Source organism: Argopecten irradians, chromosome 3, assembly GCF_041381155.1.
Source record: "Argopecten irradians isolate NY chromosome 3, Ai_NY, whole genome shotgun sequence".
In the NCBI taxonomy this organism is placed as follows: Eukaryota; Metazoa; Mollusca; class Bivalvia; order Pectinida; family Pectinidae; genus Argopecten; species Argopecten irradians.
In genome coordinates this window covers 24668118-24688667 of record NC_091136.1, presented here as the reverse complement: position 1 = coordinate 24688667, position 20550 = coordinate 24668118, and the positions used below count along the sequence as shown (strand labels likewise).

The following is a 20550-nucleotide window of genomic DNA, read 5'->3' as shown; positions in this document are numbered from 1 at the left end:
CTTTGTTCAATTAGGTCTTTTTCAAAAACAGAATTATCCAATCTTTGTAAAAGATTTTAATTGCAATCAATACCATGCGCAAAAAAGAACTGAATGACTTTGGTATCACAAATATTAATATCATCAATGTAACTAAAAAGCTGAAAAACTTGAGCTTTGTAAAATGTCTATAGTTACTACAAAATTCTTTAATTTTACCTTGTATTTCGCATCTCAATTGAACTCAATTAACTAAGTTTGATGACCTTGACTCTCACAATATTGACCGTGACTTTCACAATGATGACCATGACTCTCACGATAATATATAATTACCAACATATTAACTGATTTATGATATTCAAATCACCATTATCTTACTATCAAAAATCATTCCCACGCCCTCAGCCAGATACTTTCTGTCCTAAACTACTTTGTCAAGCTATTGAACACTTTAATTAAAGAACCAACACCGTTTTGTCTTATGCTTATTAGCTAGGTCAGAGGTCAAGCCTAAACACCTGTACCAGTAGGCAGTAATTGATACCCATAGGTGTTTGGACCTACACCTCTATATCAGATATATATGGTTACAAATTGTAATTTAACACATGCTATTAACAATTCATATGTTTTCTGACCTACATCTATCAGTTCACAATAAAAAACTCTTGTAATTAGTGAAATTCATCATGTGCTGGCTTTCTTCCCAAGTCGACTGAACACACCAGATCCTTTCTTTTCTCCTGTGGTGACCTTGAGTTGGGTGACCTTGGACACGGTCTTTGTACTTGAGGTGACCTTGGGAGTACCCAGACGTTTCTGAATCCCTACAAGTCAGAGAAATATATCACCTCAGTACGGGGTATATAGATGGGGAAGAGCTGTATTATAGCTTCTCTATAATACCAACAAAATAACAGCAACAAGTGGAAACTAAACAGTAAGTAGTGGTGACAAGATTAAAATCAAAGGTTAAAAGTTGATAACAAATCATTGATAGTAATTAAAATTTTCCAAGGAATTTTATATAATAGAAATACTTTCCTTGCTCCAAACCTAGATAGCTACACCTAATATGTCTACCAGTTAGTGTAAGTGTAACACATCATCATCGGAGTCAAGTATACATTATTCCTTACTAGTGACTGTTTGTGATTACATATTGAGTGGTTTTTATAACTTCCACGACCAGTGGCTTTAAAACTTGGTAATCACTATTGTAATTCTATGAACATCGTAGAAGAATGTGAAAAGCCATACTTCAGATGGTATTTTTTAAGTGCAAAAAACACTGAAATAAATACTTTTAAAATGTAAATATTTCAGGTATCTTATTTTGTAGTTGTGATCAATATTGTCTTATAGTTTTCAAAAAAAAAAACTAAAATTTTCAAAAATTTCTGTATACCAGATTTCATGAACATTGTTACTTATTATCCTATATATTGCTCTTGTTTCAGGAAACAACAGAACATGGAATGGTACTATAAAATATAATATATTTTACCTGTATTAATTCTGATTGGACCATCCCCTTCTTCTGATGTTGTACTCGACACAGCACATGTTACGCCGACCTTCTTCCCTAATCTGTCTTGTAGACTCCTTACTGCTAGCCCACCAAAGATTCCCTCAGATTTTACAGCAGCAGCAGGCACTGTTCAAATGGAACAGAAGGACACACTGACCAAGACATTTGTAGGTATGGTATAATACAAATATATCTGTACGGCCGTAAAATTTTTGTTGACATAATATTTTTTAGTGATTTTGTGGTACAATTTTTTTCAGCAACAAATATTTAGTCAATGAAATAAGAAATAAAAGTTACACATATGCACTCTTATAGCAAGACTATGAAATTTTAATCAGATAAAATTCAATTTATTCATTTTCAGTGAAATCTGCAATTTTTCGTTCTATATGGAAATAACCAGCTATGAGATATTTATATTACTGAACATTGATTTCTGTGAATCATTGATGCCTCCTGCACTGCCTCGTAACAAGACAAATTGGATAGGGAAGGAATTGGACATGATGGGATAGACATGACCGGGGATATCAATAGAGAAGTTAGTAGAGAGAGAGTAGAGAGGCTGCGACAGTATAGTCTAACTCTCACAGCTGCTTATGGACTTATCATGGCGACAGAAGTGGTAGGTCTGTTGGGAATTGTGAGAAATTATGGGATAATGACAAATGCTGTTTTTGTTTTATACGCAGTTAACTCATTCACCCATGAAATTTCATAACGGACTGATCTTTTCTTTGATTTAGAAGAGTCTAAATATGTCTTCAGGGTCAATCAATAACTCCTACTAGTGATTTTTTGAGGAGAAATAAGTAAGAAACCTAACCTGCAATCAAATGAACCATTACCTTTTTTCTTGGGTGAGACAGTAGTTTTAGTGAGGACCACTTTGTTCCGTTTGACCGGAGATGGAGTAGATTTGAGGACACCAGCGTATCCAAGAGGTTCTTCATCATCATCGTCATCGGAATCTATAGATGTAGACTCAGCCGCTCTCTTCACTGCCTTCTTACCCCCTAGTCGACTGAACACTGATGACTGTAGACATAAATACATTAATAACAGTATCACATCTTCATCTGTTAGCCTTCCCTCCCAGATTTTTCTGTGTTGGTATTTAAATTATATAATTACCTAAACAATTGATTACTCTATACATGTATTATAAAATCTGTGTTTGTTCCTGTATCGTGGATGTCCAAGTCAAGTCTCAAACAGGTATTGCAGCAATATTATATTATTAAAAATGACATAATGTAATGATATTTGTGTATGTTTTTTTTTTTTTTTTTTTTTTTTAAATATTTTTAACATCAGTTTTGAAGCCTAAAGTTTGATGACCTTGCCACACAAGTCCTGTTACAGTATTATGGTAACTTTATTCCAAACACAGAATGTGAAGTATGGTATTATTTTATATAGCAATTCCTACCAACCAGATAATGCTCAAATCACAGTAATAGACTTTGTCTAGCCTACCTCAGCATTTGAGGACTTGATGATCATCCCTCCATGCTCAGTGAGTGTCGTGGATCTGCCTTTACTTTCTGCCCCCAGTCTCCTAAACACAGACGTTTCCTTGGGACTCGATCCTGATTAGAAAACATACAGTATTATTATGTATGCACATCAACTTTCCTGTTAATACAGTAGAATCTTGTTATCTGGACAGATGTTTAAATGTGCAAGGTTTGGTATGAAGCAAAAGAAGGGTCTTTAAATTGGACATGAGTTTACATAACTGTAACTGTTTATTTTTTTACATTCACCGTAACATAATTTTTAATCAAACTGGTAGCAAAGTTAATTTCATTATGAGGAGAGATTGCTTTTTAAAAAGTTATACCTTTGAGGAAATTATATAATTTTCTTACAGATGATATAACAAGCAATACCTAAACACAGGACAGCAACCAGATTTCCCACAAGGAAATGTATTCATCAACATATTGTACATTGTATTCAGAATCAATACCAAATATCTTCAGAGGTTACAAAATTTTTAGCACTTACACAAAAACATGCCCCAATTCATCAAGTCTTCACTCCTTAAGCTACAAGCACTTTTGTTACACCATCGTTAGTGATGTAAAAGATGTTTAAAAACACTCATATTGTTTAATTATCTTAGGATTGATATGGCCCAGTACAGTATTAATGAAACACTCATTACTGCCAATACTGGTAACAATTGGTATTGGTCTGAATTACAATAATTTACGAGCATTTTTTGTTTTTGACACACGGGAATGGCTATCAAGAGGTGTAATCTGGTCAAAATACAATGTAATTTATACTGTATCTAAAACTCATCTTGTTTTGTATCTATGTCACCATTAAAAGAATTTTTAAGTACCAGGTATGTCTTACAAAATACAGTGAATTAAGATTAACATATCTCTGGAATGATACGACAGTAGATGAATTGCTTCTTATAAAATTTTTGAGAACAGATTTTACGATGTTTATAGATAAGAATTAGTTTCAAGTATACAAACAATTTCGAAGGGGCTTCTTTATATCATCTTGTAGATAAATTCACTCTTCAATTTTACTTAATGAAATCCATTAATAATGCAGTCTTAGTCTAAGTTCACTTAACTTAAATATTGAACAAGGGAGATATAGGAATCGTCAGAGAATTCAAAGGTTATGTGAGGTCTGTAATGCTAATGATATAGAAGATGAATTGCATTATATAATTGTATGCATGCATTTAATAAAAAATGTTCTACTGTTTAAGTTGTACTTTTAATCAACTAGAATATAGGGATTAAACAGGTTAAAAAACACAGATTCAGCTTTAAGCGACAAGATAATTTAATTTCAAATTAAAGGTATCATATTAACATAGCAAGTTTTGAAATGTGCATTAGGCCAAAAATAATATGTCTGTTTAGGGTTTTGGCAAAAAAATGAGTCTATCGGGTAGGATTTTTTTTTTTTTGTGTCTTTCACTCTAAAATAGCCGACTGATTTCCCACTTTTTTTTTTCATAGAAAGTGAAAACAAACTTAGGGTCGGTGTAAAAAATAAGGGTTTACCTAAACAGATATTATTGATATTATGTCTGTGAAATGGTATATATATTGAATTAATCATACAATATACCTCTTTTGTTATGCAAAATGTAGTTATATGTTTGTCCAGCACTGTCTGCATTCTTACATTTTAAATGTTTATGTCAACTATCCAATGTGTTAAAGACAAGGAAATAAAATAATTTGAATCTGAATCTGAATCCAATGTAATGCAGTGTGTGTTCTCAAGTTCAAGCACACCACAAGAATCAATCAGGATGATAAAGCCAATTTAGGCACAGATCTAACCTGCAGACTTTTCTTTGAGAATCTTTTGTGTCTTTGCTGTCGTCCCTGAAGGCATTGTGATCTTGTACTTTCCTTCATGCTCTGGAAATACTCGCCGAGATTTTGGAACAGGTACAACTTCTTCAAGTTTTTTAGGGTTCAATTTTATTTTACTTATCTTACTTGTGGATGGAGTTGGAGAAGATCCTGCAAAGAAATCATTTACATTTAAACAACTTGGCACTTTAAATTTGGAAATGAATTTTCTGCTTGCTTATCAATTAAAGATGCTACACTGCTGACGAATGATAATTTTCATCTACCGATATTAAAAACTGGAGCTGATGAATTGATATTTTTCTACAGCAGCAAAAGTTACTTTCTTTACCATCATTGAAAAGTTTGAGCTTCTTATATTATTTCAATGTAAAAGTATTTAAAATAATTATTTGCGTCCCGCAAAAAATCCATGACACTATGCCTTATATGGAATGAGGTACTAATTGGCATTTGCACAGACAACAAAAGCAAAATACATTATTTTATATGTATTTTTGTGTTAATTAGACATATATATATACACGATAAACATAAAATATTTTCCAAATGATGAATATTGTTTATGTCCTGTTGGTGGTGGAGCATCTATAAACTGAACGCAATTACAAAGTATAAACAACAGTTCAGAAATGTGGACATGCATTAGATTTTCCATCATGACACAATATATTGAATTTTGTTTAATTTTGTACATGTATATATAATCTAGTATTATTTGCACCTAAAAAGAAGAAGAGAAATAATCAGGTTACCTTATTTTTAAGGCATATTTTTTGCCTTGACCTTTAGGTCATAATAAACTATAATACATTTCACTGGACATAATCTAAAAGTGATTCAGGTATACTACAAGTTCCCATATTTTTTTCCAAACAGGAAGATATAAACTCCAGATGTTTAATGTAAGTAACCTACTTGCTGACCCTGGAGGTGTCCCTAGCCTCGCCGATAACTCCTTGGATATCTTTGGTACATGCACTACTTGGAGATTCATGGGAACAGCATCTGGGTCTTTACCAAGGTAATGATCCACAATCCGACTAGCAGCTGTCGCAAACACAGAAATGACCCAGATTGTCATCATATGATAAACATAAGGAGTAGCAATTTGTAACTTTGTACATTTAATAAGGGAATCAATAACATCAGGTACTTTGTAATTTGATAAATTAATATAACACACACAATATTAGCTACAATTAATATTATTATAGCTCTAAAGACATGATATTGTTGTCGTCAAGAAAGACACAGCAGCACGGGTGTGTTTTATTCGTTCTAACAAAATATTAACAAGCATTTTCTATTTAAAAGCAATCAAAGGAATCACTATTATTATAAGTGAATTATGTAATATTTACATGAATATGATTGTTATGTTACTGAAGTAAAACTTCACACTTTTTTCTGTTACTACTGAAACACCAATTTGAATTTTTACCTGTTGATCTCCTTGGCGATGGAGTAGGCTGCGAAGCTCTTAATGTTTTCTCCCTTGCTTCCTACAAATTAATATAGGTTCATATTCAATAAACAAAAGATGCATCATATATATATATATACATATATAGACTTAATCCGTATTTGCATACTACATAAATAAAAAATAAAACTCAACGAACTTCCTATAGCATTTTTGCCGTTTCTTGATAGCTCTTCATGAACAAAAAATTATATATATATATCTGCCCTTGCAGGTAGGTATTGATTGTGATGTTGTATATGCATTCTGTATTTGCACTGAGTTATATGCTCTTATTGGATGTTATCGATTGTGATGACATGTATTCTATATGAGCACATCATTTTTTTTTCAGAGAAAACAACGCAAGTTTTGCTCACGAAATAATGACATCACCATCAATACCTACCAACAAGGGCAGATAATTCTGCATTATACAAAGATGTAATACACATGCACAACATCAATACATCACCTTTTAAAAAGAAAACGTTGTGAATTTTAATAATGATATCACAATCAACACCTACATGCATAGGCAGATAATTCTGTAGTTTAAAAAGATGGATCAATGTAGCAATCTTATAAATTTTCCTGAGACACATTGTAATTATAACTAGCATAAATCATGAGTGTGAGATTAATAGATTTGTAAACCAGAGATAGACATTAAGTCGGTCAGCATGATGCATGCAGATCTAGAGTATTGACCATCCAAACCCCTAAAGCTGGGATGTGGAATACAAATTATTCAAGCATTCCTATTCATGGAACAAATCTAACATACATTATGATTTTATCAAAGATAATTATTGTGCCATCATCATTGTTTTTCATGAAATATCATTGTCCAGAATATTTACTAAGAAACAATGTGAAAAAATAATATATATTCAAATTGATCCTTACTAAAATTTCTCCTTTTCACGATTACAAATAAGAAAACAAATTACAGGTATGATAGTTTCCATCAATGCATGGCTACATGTTACCTGTATGTGTACAGTCTTGGCATGTTTGAGGATGTTGATAACATCACCAAGGATAGTAATGCCCATACAGTTGAGGTAGTCCTTTGTCAGGTCCTGCAGCATGTCCCGTTGAATCCTGTTGTCAGTAAAAGTAACAGCATAGTTGGCAGCATCCCCAGCTGGTATACCGGCATCCTTGAAGAATTTCAGCCAGTAGGATGTCTCTATCATACAAAAGAATATTTGTCAAAAAAAAAATATTGAAAATTGTTTATTGGCAAATCTTAACAAGACATGAAAAATAGCATATCATTATTTAAATGCATAGGTAAATATACTCATTCTGTGTATGTGTTACAGACTGCTTGGTTTGAACCCATGATCGGTACGCCATTCAGAGCTTACTGATCCAACTAAAGCAACTCTCTGAATCACTAATGTACAATATAAGATTAATAACTCTGGTACACTTTACAGGAGAAAATGCAGCTGCCAGACCAGGTTCAAACACAGGACCTCCATATGCTAGCCAGATGCTCTACTGTTCAAGCTACCTGCAGGGTCACCAATGATTGGCCATGGGCTATTCCAATCCCTCTGCACTCCTCCCTCCTTTTCCAAACTCATAGACATCACTTATACCACCACTGTGTACCAGGACCTCCAAACATTAGACAGATACTATACCAATACAAGGGTTTTGAGATCCCAAACGATGTGGGTAAAGTACAATATTTACCGTTGATTAGTCCCACCATCCAGTGATTATGACATCATCATTTGACATGAGTTTTGTGATGTCATAATCACCAGAAGATGGGACTAATTGATGGTAAATTGTGCTTTACCTGCATTGTTTTCACTTTGAGCTAGCACTATATATATAAATCATGTATATTTATGTACCTGGTCACCGATGATTGGCACAGTCCAATCCAGCAATATAAATGTACACTATGCATTATTTGAACAAAAACATGAAAATTGTTTTTTTCTTAAAAGAAGTCTGGTCAAGCAGAGTTTCTGGCTTGATCTGTAATAATAAATAAATAAAATTACATATATAACGTTTGTGTATTGTACAGTCAGAAAAATGTTATATATGTTTCTGGTACAGTACAGTACATACAAATACTCTACGCATTCAAACACCAGAAAAAAACCCACAAGATGTGACATTAATACATTTAGGTAGGCCTAATGCTATTTACATCAGAGACGGATCTTGATCGATTCGTGATGTGGCTTGCTTTTTTGACGAAAAATGAATATATGGTTACGACTCTGATTTGAATTTAAACAATCTTTTAGTCAGATTTATGTGAAATTGGAGTCAGAATTAATGGATATTTTGGTACTTTTCATTGTTTTCAGTAGCATAATTAATGGCACATCTCGAAAAGTTTCTTCAAAATAATGTGGTCAAATTACCTGGGAAAGCCATCGTAAACCAGTAATACAAGGTAGATCTACGAGAGGTACCGAGTACTATGATATAAGGTCGACAAAACGTTTAATCATTTTGCAATAGAAATCCCAAAGTAGTTCCGAATGCTAAATCGCCATATTCATGACGCTTGGTTTCTTAAACAGAAAAGGTAAACATTCTGTTAGAGAATTATTTTCCGTGGTTATGAATCCTGTTCCAACATGGGATCAACTCATAACAGGTACATTTCGATGTAGATTGTGAAGTTGAAACTGTTTTCTGTTTAGATAAATCATTAAGAGAGAATGATGTCAATCAAGATTGTAAATAAAAGATGACAGTTAAGCCTAACCAAGCGACGTATATGAGAAGGATTGTTTTGAGTAGCATAATTAATGGCACATCTCGAAAAGTTTTCTTCAAAATAATGTGGTCAAATTACCTGGGAAAGCCATCGTAAACCAGCAATACAAGGTAGATCTACGAGAGGTACCGAGTACTATGATATAAGGTCGACAAAACGTTTAATGATTTTGCAATAGAAATCCCAAAGTACTTCCGAATGCTAAATCGCCATATTCATGACGCTTGGTTTCTTAAACAGAAAAGGTAAACATTCTGTTAGAGAATTATTTTCCGTGGTGCTTTTTGCGGTTATGAATCCTGTTCCAACATGGGATCAACTCATAACAGGTACATTTCTATGTAGATTGTGAAGTTGAAACTGTTTTCTGTTTAGATAAATCATTAAGAGAGAATGATGTCAATCAAGATTGTAAATAAAAGATGACATATGCCTAACGCTAGTAGATTCTAAGATGCTTCTGCTTCTGCAACCGGGATGAATACTTCGGTTTGATTAGTTTTCGTCCCACATCAGCCAGGACATTTAAGGACGTACCATGTTTAAGTGGTGGACAAAAGTCACAGTACCTGTAGAAAAACTATCAACCAGCGATCTGGCCCTGATTTCTCTAAATCAACTTAATAAAAAACTGACTTAATTTGAAGTAACAACTTTTCATATTAGTTGATTCTAGACTCGATTTATTTTTACAAGTACTGTAGCACGTTGTTTCGAGAACTGCCATGGAATTCAAAATTGCTATCAAGAGGCCAAATGAAGCTTATGGTAAAATGTTGGGACAAAAATGAATCTATTGCTATTAGTATAACTGCACTTTATAAATCCTACCAGTTCAGTTTCATTGTTAGTCCTGCCATTTATTTATCGATGAATTGATAAAAACAAATTTCATGTCAGTCTTTACAGTAATTAGCAAAAGCAAACAGTAATTATTGACTCAATTAAAACTACTAATCAATATCCTATACTCTGTACAGTATGTACTACATATTAATTCTCCAACAATGTTAGAGGTATAGACTATAGCACGACGAGACACTTTTGAAACATTACAGCATGTCGACAGTCAGCAAAATAACATCCGATAATAAAACGGCTAACTAGTTGACTCTCATATTATGAGAGTAGTACATGTAGCAACATACATATATGTAACAGGGCCGCTGTAGCAGATTGGTTAATATGTCCAAACATTATCAAGAGCCTTCCACCTCTGGGTTTGGAGTTCAAATCCCATGTGTGTTACTTCGGCTTTCCTCCCGCAGGTCCTTAAATGACATTGGTTGTTATTTATAGGACATTAAACTAATAAAACCATTTATGTGATTGTTTTCAATTTAATATTTCTATACATTTGTAACTTATTAATTGGTGCCAAAATTTGATATCAAAATACCACAACAGTACTTCATTTAAATCCTTTTAACACAGTTCTATCTCCCGAGATTCTGTGGAAATTTAAAGGGCATGGTAATAATTGCTACATGTGTCTTGTACATCCAATAGTGACATTTTCATATTCACTTTTTGTTCATGTTTTTTTCAGGACAATTGTTAAGATACAATTTAGTGAGTGGTGTTCTTCTCCTGACCCGGCATGGTCAACCAGCATATACTTATGGAGAATTGGAAATAAACCCTTTAATGGTAAATGTACATTTTCAACTTCATCAATTTAGCTTTTACTGGTATCTGAGCTTGAAGGTGATCTCAACAATAAATTGGTACACTACATTGATTACATCTCAGATATATTATACATATTTACAGAACATCATTTGTATCATTTACTATTATGATTAACAAAGGTAAAAATTATCAACCAAGTATTAATTGATAATTTGATATCATATCATATAAATACCTATAAGAGACAAACTATTTAGCTTTATACATGTACGTACAATCAAGGTTAAAAAAAGCTTACTAGTAAACAGAAGATTACGCAAGTTATACAATTATTCAATTAATAATTTTAGTGAGGAAGTTTACACAATAATGTTTTGTTTTAGGAGGAATCAAAACCTTTCATTCAGGCCTTCCGTCAGACACCACAGAGTGACACTTTCGCTGTCCAGTTTAAAAATGGACAGAAAGTAAATTTCAAAGTTTACAAAAGATCGCACTGCAGGTAATTATATAACTCTCTCATGGAGATCACCCCTACTCTAGATGTTGTTAACTAGACCCAATATGTACTCTATGTGTTGAAAAATAAGGAAAATTGAAGGAATGCTTATTTGAATATTAATCTGCAGGGCTCTCTCTCACATGTGTGTGAATGGGGCAGGGGCCTTTAGAATTGTGAAAATTTCTGCGGTATTGGCAAAATTTGTGAAATTTATGATAAAGTCAAATATCACAAAAGCTGATAAAACGCATTCTCAGCTCTGCATACAACATCAGTCAGCTTGTGTTTGTTAATGCGTTGACATTTATGTAAAATAATTCATTTGTTTCCTTAATTTTATGAAGTTCTTGGCTTTTTGTTTTGATTTTTGATTTTACACAAAAGCAATTGTGAAAATTAACTTGATCAATTGTGAAAAAAAAAATCATAGAATGGGGAATGGGGCCCAATTTTGGCCCCGAAAACAGTCCAGTGAGAGCCCTGATCTGTCATGTTGGACATGTTATATCCAGTCATGTGATACATCCTGTCATGTGTTATATTGAGCTATGTGGCATATCCAGTCATGTCTTATATCCAGTCATGTGTTATATTGAGCTATGTGTTACATCCAGCTATGTGTTACATCCAGTCATGTGTTGTATCCAGTCATGTGTTATATCCAGTCATGTGTTACATCCAGTCATGTGTTATATCCAGTCATGTGATATATCCAGTCATGTAAGTTATTGAGCTATGTGTTACATCCAGTCATGTGTTGTTTCCAGTCATGTGTTGTATCCAGTCATGTGTGTTACTGAACTATGTGTTTGTTACATCCAGTCATGTGTTACATCTAGTCATGTGTTATATCCAGTCATGTGTTACATCCAGTCATGTGTTATATCCAGTCATGTGTTATATCCAGTCATGTGTTATATCCAGTCATGTGTTATATCCAGTCATGTGTTATATCCAGTCATGTGTTATGTTGAGCTATGTGTTATATCCAAAAAATGTGTTGTATCCAGTCATGTGTGTTATTAAGCTATGTGTTGTATCCAGTCCTGCATTATATCTGGCCTTATATTATGTGGTACAAATGTATATGTAGACTTTGTCTGTTTCAGTATTTATGCCACATCGGGTGGTAACAGAGATGGACTGATGATCTGTAATCTTCCCCACGGTGTAATGCTGTGTACCTACCACCTCCCAGTCCAGTCTGGTCAGGTTATCACTGTAGTGGAGCGCTTCTGTGATATACTCAGGGCTTGAGTCGGCGTACACTGGACATTAGAACTATAGCGACGACAGAACAAGTTATCACTGTAGTGGAGCACTTCTGTGATATACTCAGGGCTTGAGTCGGCGTACACTTGACATTAGAACTATAGCGACGACAGAACAAGTTATCACTGTAGTGGAGCGCTTCTGTGATATACTCAGGGCTTGAGTCGGCGTACACTGGACATTAGAACTATAGCGACGCAGAACAAGTTATCACTGTAGTGGAGCGCTTCTGTGATATACTCAGGGCTTGAGTCGAAGTGCACTGGACATGACAATTATAGCAATAGCTGTACAGGTTAGCTCTGTGGTAGAGCGCAACTGTGATATACTAGGCATGAGTTGGTGTATACTAGACATGGTAATTTTAGCAACGGCAGAACATACGGATGGACAGGATTACCATTGAACCATGTCTATAGATACGCTAAAGGAATTCAGCACCTGTCTGAATTATCTGTATTGAAAGAGAGAGGTAGTGATCTCTAAGAGAGAGGTAGTGATCTCTGTGCATGAGGATCACATATTGCCTGTCTAAATAATCTCTGCAGGAGAGGTGTCATACACTCAGAGTATGAGCTATGATGTAAGTACTATCCAGAAACTGTCTGACACATGAGTTTATGATGCAACAGCATCATTAATTGGTTAGTGGTGACACACTCGAGGTATGTGGAGCTTACATCGCTCGTCTGAATTGTCTCCAGTGAAAGAGAATCAGGTGTGCTCTGCTCCAGATTACTGCACAGAAACTGAGCTGTGCCTAGCACTGTCATATTTACTGATAAAATTCTGGCTTTTGCTTTTTTATATACTGTCATAATGATAGTTGGCCATGGCAGAATACATAACACACTTTGCAGATATAAGACAGTCAAGAGAAATGATTAGCAATATGCAAGTATGGTGTAGAAAAGACATCAAAGCTTTTATGGGCACCTTTCAAGTGAGAATCTCTCATTGTATTCTGATATTGTTGATACTGGCCGGCATCAAGCTTCAAAGGTTTTTCCAAAAAAGTGTATAGGCCAAGGATGTGTTTAGGATAGAAAAAAATTCTAAGCATTGAATAATTAATTGTATTATATAACAGCATAAGAAATAAAAGTTATGTTTTTTATGAAGGAATGGAATCATTGTTTTATGTATAGCGGAATGAGACTGGGTTGGACATCAATGACAAGGTAGTTCAGCCGCGAGAGCATACGGCTAGTGTTCAGAGGTCCTTGGCTAAACCTCTGCACTGGCCGTTACATTTTCTCCTCTAAGAGCTACAAATTCAAATTAATGATCTTTACTCTTAATGAAGGTCATTTAATTACAAGACCCTTCAAATCTTTTCTCTAAAGGAAATAGGACATAAAGACCATGGCATATCAAAGTAAGAAGACACATAGTCAGGTATCACAAGGGGAGATAATTAGTACTGAAAGTGTGTTGTTAAAGTGAATAACCAACACTGATTAAAGAAATATTTAGTCGCAACGTCTCTGTGATACATTACTAATGATACATATATTGTACAAAGGGAGATAACCAACAACTATAACAGGTATACTGTGTAATTGTAAGGGGAGATAACAAACAACTTAAGTAGGGAAACTGTGTAACTGTAAGGGGAGATAACCAAAACCGATAATAGGTATACCGCGTAACTGTAAGGGTGGGATAACAAACAACTAAAATAGGTATACTGTGTAAGTGTAAGGGGAGATACCTATAATAGGTATACTGTGTAACTCTAAGGGGAGGCAACCATCAACTATAAAAGGTATACTGTGTAACTGTAAGGGGGGATAACCAACAACTAAAATAGGTATACTAAGTAACTGTAAGGGGAGATAACAAACAAGGAAAATAGGTAAACTGTGTAACTGTAGTGGGAGATAACAAACAACTGAAGTAGGTATACTATGTAACTGTAATGGGAGATAATCAACAAGGATAATAGGTATATTGTGTAACTGTAAGGGGAGATAACCAACAACTAAAGTAGGTATACTATGTAACTGTAAGGGGAGATAAGCAATAAGGATAATAGGTAAACTGTGTAACTGTAAGGGGAAATAACCAACACCGATAATGGGTATACTGTGTAACTGTAAGGGGAGATAACAAACAACTAAAGTAGGTATACTGTGTATCTGTAAGGCGAGATAACAAACAACTAAAGTAGGAGTACTGGTAACTGTAAAGGCGAGATAACAAACAACTAAAGTAAGTATACTGTGTAACTGTAAGGGGAGATAAGCAATAAGGATAATAGGTAAACTGTGTAACTGTAAGGGGAGATAAAAAAAACAACTAAAGTAGATAAACTGTAAAAAAACAAAGTAGTAATGTAACTAAAGATAGGTGTATGTACTGTGTAACCAACGAAAATAGATATACTGTAAGGGGAGATAACAAACAACTAAAGTAGGTATACTGGTAACTGTAAGGGGAGATAACAAACAACTAAAGTAGCTATTCTATGTAATCGTAAGGGGAGATAACCAATATTGAAAATAGGTATACTGTGTAACTGTAAGGGGAGATAACTATCACCTAAAGTAGGTATACTGTGTAACTGTAGGGGAGATAACCAAAACCGATAATAGGTATACCGCGTAACTGTAAGGGTGGATAACAAACAACTAAAATAGGTATACTGTGTAAGTGTAAAGGGGAGATACCTATAATAGGTATACTGTGTAACTCTAAGGGGAGGCAACCATCAACTATAAAAGGTATACTGTGTAACTGTAAGGGGGATAACCAACAACTAAAATAGGTATACTAAGTAACTGTAAGGGGAGATAACAAACAAGGAAAATAGGTAAACTGTGTAACTGTAGTGGGAGATAACAAACAACTGAAGTAGGTATACTATGTAACTGTAATGGGAGATAATCAACAAGGATAATAGGATATTGTGTAACTGTAAGGGGAGATAACCAACAACTAAAGTAGGTATACTATGTAACTGTAAGGGGAGATAAGCAATAAGGATAATAGGTAAACTGTGTAACTGTAAGGGGAAATAACCAACACCGATAATGGGTATACTGTGTAACTGTAAGGGAGATAACAACAACTAAAGTAGGTATACTGTGTATCTGTAAGGAGATAACAAACAACTAAAGTAGGTATACTGTGTAACTGTAAGGCGAGATAACAAACAACTAAAGTAAGTATACTGTGTAACTGTAAGGGGAGATAAGAATAAGGATAATAGGTAAACTGTTAACTGTAAGGGAGATAACCAACAACTAAAGTAGGTATACTTGTAACTGTAAGGGGAGATACAAATAAGTAATAGTAAGAAAACTAGTAACTGTAAGGGAGATAACCAACACGAAAATAGTATATACTGTGTAACTGTAGGGGAGATAACAATAAGGATAATAGGTAATACTGTGTAACTGTAAGGGGAGATAAAAAACAACTAAAAGGTAGGTATACTGGTAACTGTAAGGGGAGATAACAAACAACTAAAGTAGCTATTCTGTGTAACTGTAAGGGGAGATAACAATATTGAAAAATAGGTATACTGTGTAACTGTAAGGGGAGATAACTAACACCTAAAGTAGGTATACTGTGTAACTGTAAGGGGAGATAAGCAATAAGGATAATAGGTAAACTGTGTAACTGTAAGGGGAGATAACCAACACAATATAGGTATACTGTGTAAACTGTTAGGGGAGATAACAAACAACTAAAGTAGGTATACTGTGTAACTGTAAGGGGAGATAACCAACAACTATAATAGGTATACTGTGTAACTGTAAGGGGAGATAACCAACAACAAAAATAGGTATACTGTGTAACTGTAAGGGAGATAACCAACAACTATAGGTATACTGTGTAACTGTAAGGGGAGATAAGCAATAGGATAATAGGTAAACTGTGTAACTGTAAGGGGAGATAACCAACAACGATAATAGGTATACAGTGTAACTGTAAGGGGAGATAACATACAACTAAAGTAGGTAACTGTGTAACTGTAAGGGGAGATAACAAACAACTACCGTAATTAGGTATACTGTGTAACTGTAAGGGGAGATAACCAACAACAATAATAGGTATACTGTGTAACTGTAAGGGGAGATAACCAACAACATATAATATAGGTATACTGTGTAACTGTAAGGGGAGATAACCAACAACTATATATAGGTATACTGTGTAACTGTAAGGGGAGATAACAACAACTATAATAGGTATACTGTGTAACTGTAAGGGGAGATAACAAAAACAATAGTAATAGGTATACTGTGTAACTGTAAGGGGAGATATCCAACATTGATAATAGGTATACTGTGTAACTGTAAGAGGAGATAACCAACATATAGTAATAGGTATACTGTGTAACTGTAAGGGGAGATAACCAATAATAATAATAGGTATACTGTGTAACTGTAAGGGGAGATAACAAACAACTAAAGTAGGTATACTGTGTAACTGTAAGGGGAGATAACAAACAACTATAATAGGTATACTGTGTAACTGTAAGGGGAGATAACCAATAATAATAATAGGTATACTGTGTAACTGTAAGGGGAGATAACCAACAACTATAATAGGTATACTGTGTAACTGTAATGGGGAGATAACAAAAACTATAATAGGTATACTGTGTAACTGTAAGGGGAGATAACCAAACAATATAATAGGTATACTGTGTAACTGTAAGAGGAGATATCCAACAACTATAATAGTATACTGTGTAACTGTAAGGGAGATAACAAAAACAATAGTAATAGGTATACTGTGTAACTGTAAGAGGAGATATCCAACAACTATAATAGGTATACTGTGTAACTGTAAGGGGAGATAACAAAAACAATAGTAATAGGTATACTGTGTAACTGTAAGAGGAGATATCCAACAACTATAATAGGTATACTGTGTAACTGTAAGGGGAGATATCCAACAACTATAATAGGTATACTGTGTAACTGTAAGGGGGAGATAACAAAAACAATAGTAATAGGTATACTGTGTAACTGTAAGAGGAGATATCAAACAACTATAATAGGTATACTGTGTAACTGTAAGGGAGATAACAAAAACAATAGTAATAGGTATACTGTGTAACTGTAAGAGGAGATATCCAACAACGATAATAGGTATACTGTGTAACTGTAAGGGGAGATAACAAAAACAATAGTAATAGGTATACTGTGTAACTGTAAGGGGAGATAACCAACAATGATAATAGGTATACTGTGTAAGTGTAAGGGGAGATATCCAACAACTATAATAGGTATACTGTGTAAGTGTAAGGGGAGATAACAAAAACAATAGTAATAGGTATACTGTGTAACTGTAAGAGGAGATATCCAACACTAAATAGTATACTGTGTAACTGTAAGGGAGATATCAACAAGACTATAATAGGTATACTGTGTAACTGTAAGGGGAGATAGGTATATCTGTAGGAGACAACAACATATAGATAGGTATACTGTGTAACTGTAAGGGGAGATAACCAACAACTAATAATAGGTATACTGTGTAACTGTAAGAGGAGATATCCAACAACTATAATAGGTATACTGTGTAACTGTAAGGGGAGATAACAAAAAACTATAATAGGTATACTGTGTAACTGTAAGAGGAGATATCCAACAACTATAATAGGTATATACTGTGTAAACTGTAAGGGGAGATAACAAAAACAACTATAATAGGTATACTGTGTAACTGTAAGAGGAGATATCAAAAACTAATAATAGTAGTATACTGTGTACGTAAGGGGATATCAACAATATAATAGTTGTGTAACTGTAAGGGGAGATATCCAACAACTATAATAGGTATACTGTGTAAACTGTAAGAGGAGATAACCAACAACAATAGTAATAGGTATACTGTGTAACTGTAAGAGGAGATAAACAACAATAGTATACTGTGTAACTAGGTATACTGTGTAACTGTAAGGGGAGATAACAAAAAACAATAGTAATAGGTATACTGTGTAACTGTAAGAGGAGATATCCAACAACTATAATAGGTATACTGTGTAACTGTAAGGGGAGATATCCAACAACTATAATAGGTATACTGTGTAACTGTAAGAGGGAGATAACCAACAACTATAATAGGTATACTGTGTAACTGTAAGGGGAGATATCCAACAACTATAATAGGTATACTGTGTAACTGTAAGAGGAGATATCTGTAATAGTAACTGTGTAACTGTAAGGGGAGATAACAAACAACAATAATAGGTATACTGTGTAACTGTAAGGGGAGATAACCAACAACTATAATAGGTATACTGTGTAACTGTAAGAGGAGATATCCAACAACTATAATAGGTATACTGTGTAAGTGTAAGGGGAGATAACCAACAATGGTAATAGGTATACTGTGTAACTGTAAGGGGAGATAACCAACAACTATAATAGGTATACTGTGTAACTGTAAGGGGAGATAACCAACAACTATAATAGGTATACTGTGTAACTGTAAGGGGAGATATCCAACAACTGTATAGGTAACTGTAAGGGGAGATATCCAACAACTATAATAGGTATACTGTGTAACTGTAAGAGGAGAAATACTGTGTAACTGTAAGGGGAGATAACAAAAACAATAGTAATAGGTATACTGTGTAACTGTAAGGGGAGATAACCAACATTGATAATAGGTATACTGTGTAACTGTACGGGGGAGATAACAACAATATAATAGGTATACTGGGGAACTGTCAGGGGAAATAAGCAACATTGATAATAGGTATACTGTGTAACTGTAAGTGGAGATAACCAACATTGATAATAGGTATACTGTGTAACTGTAAGGGGAGATAACAAAAACAATAGTAATAGGTATACTGTGTAACTGTAAGGGAGATAACCAACATTGATAATAGGTATACTGTGTAACTGTAAGGGGAGATAGCAACAATAGTAATAGGTATACTGTGTAACTGTAAGGGGAGATAACCAACATTAATAATAGGTATACTGTGTAACTGTAAGGGGAGATAGCAACAATAGTAATAGGTATACTGTGTAACTGTAAGGGGAGATAACAAAAACAATGGTGATAGATATACTAAGTAACTGTAAGGGGATATAACCAACATCAATAATGGGTAAAATGTTTGGTCCAAATGTTTTGTTAGAAAAACTATTACTTTGTAAGGACCAGTATTAGGGCCAGACGGTCTTAAAGGCCCACTACCTTCCGGAGCAAAATTTAAAGGTTTCTTAAAAACATTAATAACAAAAAGAAATATATATCGATGGCTTAAGACGAGGTTACAACACCAAACATATGCAAGATTTCCTGTCTAATATACGATAACAGTGGAGATTCATTTCGCTGTTTTGCCGTCTGGCGCAGTGATAGTCAACTGCCGCGCAGCATTTAGGACGACGGTGGGAAACATAAAATGACCCGCATTATGAAAATTAACATTTCATTTATTCTAATTAAACAGTTCTGAAGGTGATGATAAGTGTGCTAGTAAACGTAAAGGTAATAACTTCTGCGACTCTACAAAATTATGATCTCGTTTTACAATCCTATTTTAAAATTAAAAGCCATTTCGGAAAAGTAGTGGCCCTTTAAATTTGGTCTAGCAGGACAAAATCCTTAACCCCTGAGTACTGTGTGTAACTGTAAGGGGAGAAAACAAACAACTATATATTAGTACTGGGTTACTGAAAGGGGAGATAACCAACACCCTTTTGGCTATAATAGGTATATTTTGTAACAGTATGGGGAGATAACAAAAACTGATCACATATATGCTGTTTGAGTAAATAATGTTGATAACACAAAACATATGTATATGGGAAAGCAAATCACTGTGGTTGCAGATATCCTATGCAAGGGGAGATAACCTACAACAGCTGTATAAGATGAGATACCTATACTTAGTAATTAGGGAAAGTATGGTGTAGGAGCACTACAATCACATGTAATCTACATATGTAAGGATGATAATCAACACTTTACCTAAGGGGAGGTAATCAACAAGGCCACAGGTAAATTATTCAAAAGAGGAAAATTGAGAGAGAAGAGCACTAAGCATAGGTA

General features: G+C 34.3%; 2 protein-coding genes across 6 annotated transcripts; one reads left to right on the top strand and one right to left on the bottom strand.

Moving 5' to 3' along the window:
* Positions 1-466: 466 nt before the first annotated feature.
* LOC138317961 (uncharacterized protein C19orf47-like) lies at positions 467-9216 on the bottom strand. Of its 4 annotated transcripts, none has more exons than XM_069259953.1 (9): positions 9189-9216; positions 7339-7541; positions 6326-6386; positions 5800-5931; positions 4846-5031; positions 2996-3108; positions 2365-2554; positions 1490-1639; positions 467-809 (listed from the first exon to the last, which is right to left on the bottom strand). In XM_069259953.1, the coding sequence occupies exons 1-9, from the start codon at positions 9199-9201 to the stop codon at positions 670-672; spliced, it is 1188 nt and encodes a 395-aa protein (XP_069116054.1). In that variant the 5' UTR covers positions 9202-9216; the 3' UTR covers positions 467-669. The 4 variants fall into 4 exon arrangements, with proteins under 4 accessions (XP_069116054.1, XP_069116053.1, XP_069116055.1 ...); XM_069259952.1 differs by lacking the exon at positions 9189-9216 and adding an exon at positions 8749-8778; XM_069259954.1 differs by lacking the exon at positions 9189-9216 and adding an exon at positions 8224-8351.
* Positions 8855-13637, top strand: LOC138317963 (uncharacterized). Of its 2 annotated transcripts, none has more exons than XM_069259956.1 (4): positions 8855-8987; positions 10660-10760; positions 11126-11244; positions 12354-13637. In XM_069259956.1, exons 1-4 carry the CDS (start codon positions 8888-8890, stop codon positions 12499-12501), a joined length of 468 nt encoding a protein of 155 aa, XP_069116057.1. In that variant the 5' UTR covers positions 8855-8887; the 3' UTR covers positions 12502-13637. The 2 variants fall into 2 exon arrangements, with proteins under 2 accessions (XP_069116057.1, XP_069116056.1); XM_069259955.1 differs by lacking the exon at positions 8855-8987 and adding an exon at positions 9295-9439.
* The last annotated feature ends 6913 nt before the right edge of the window (positions 13638-20550 follow it).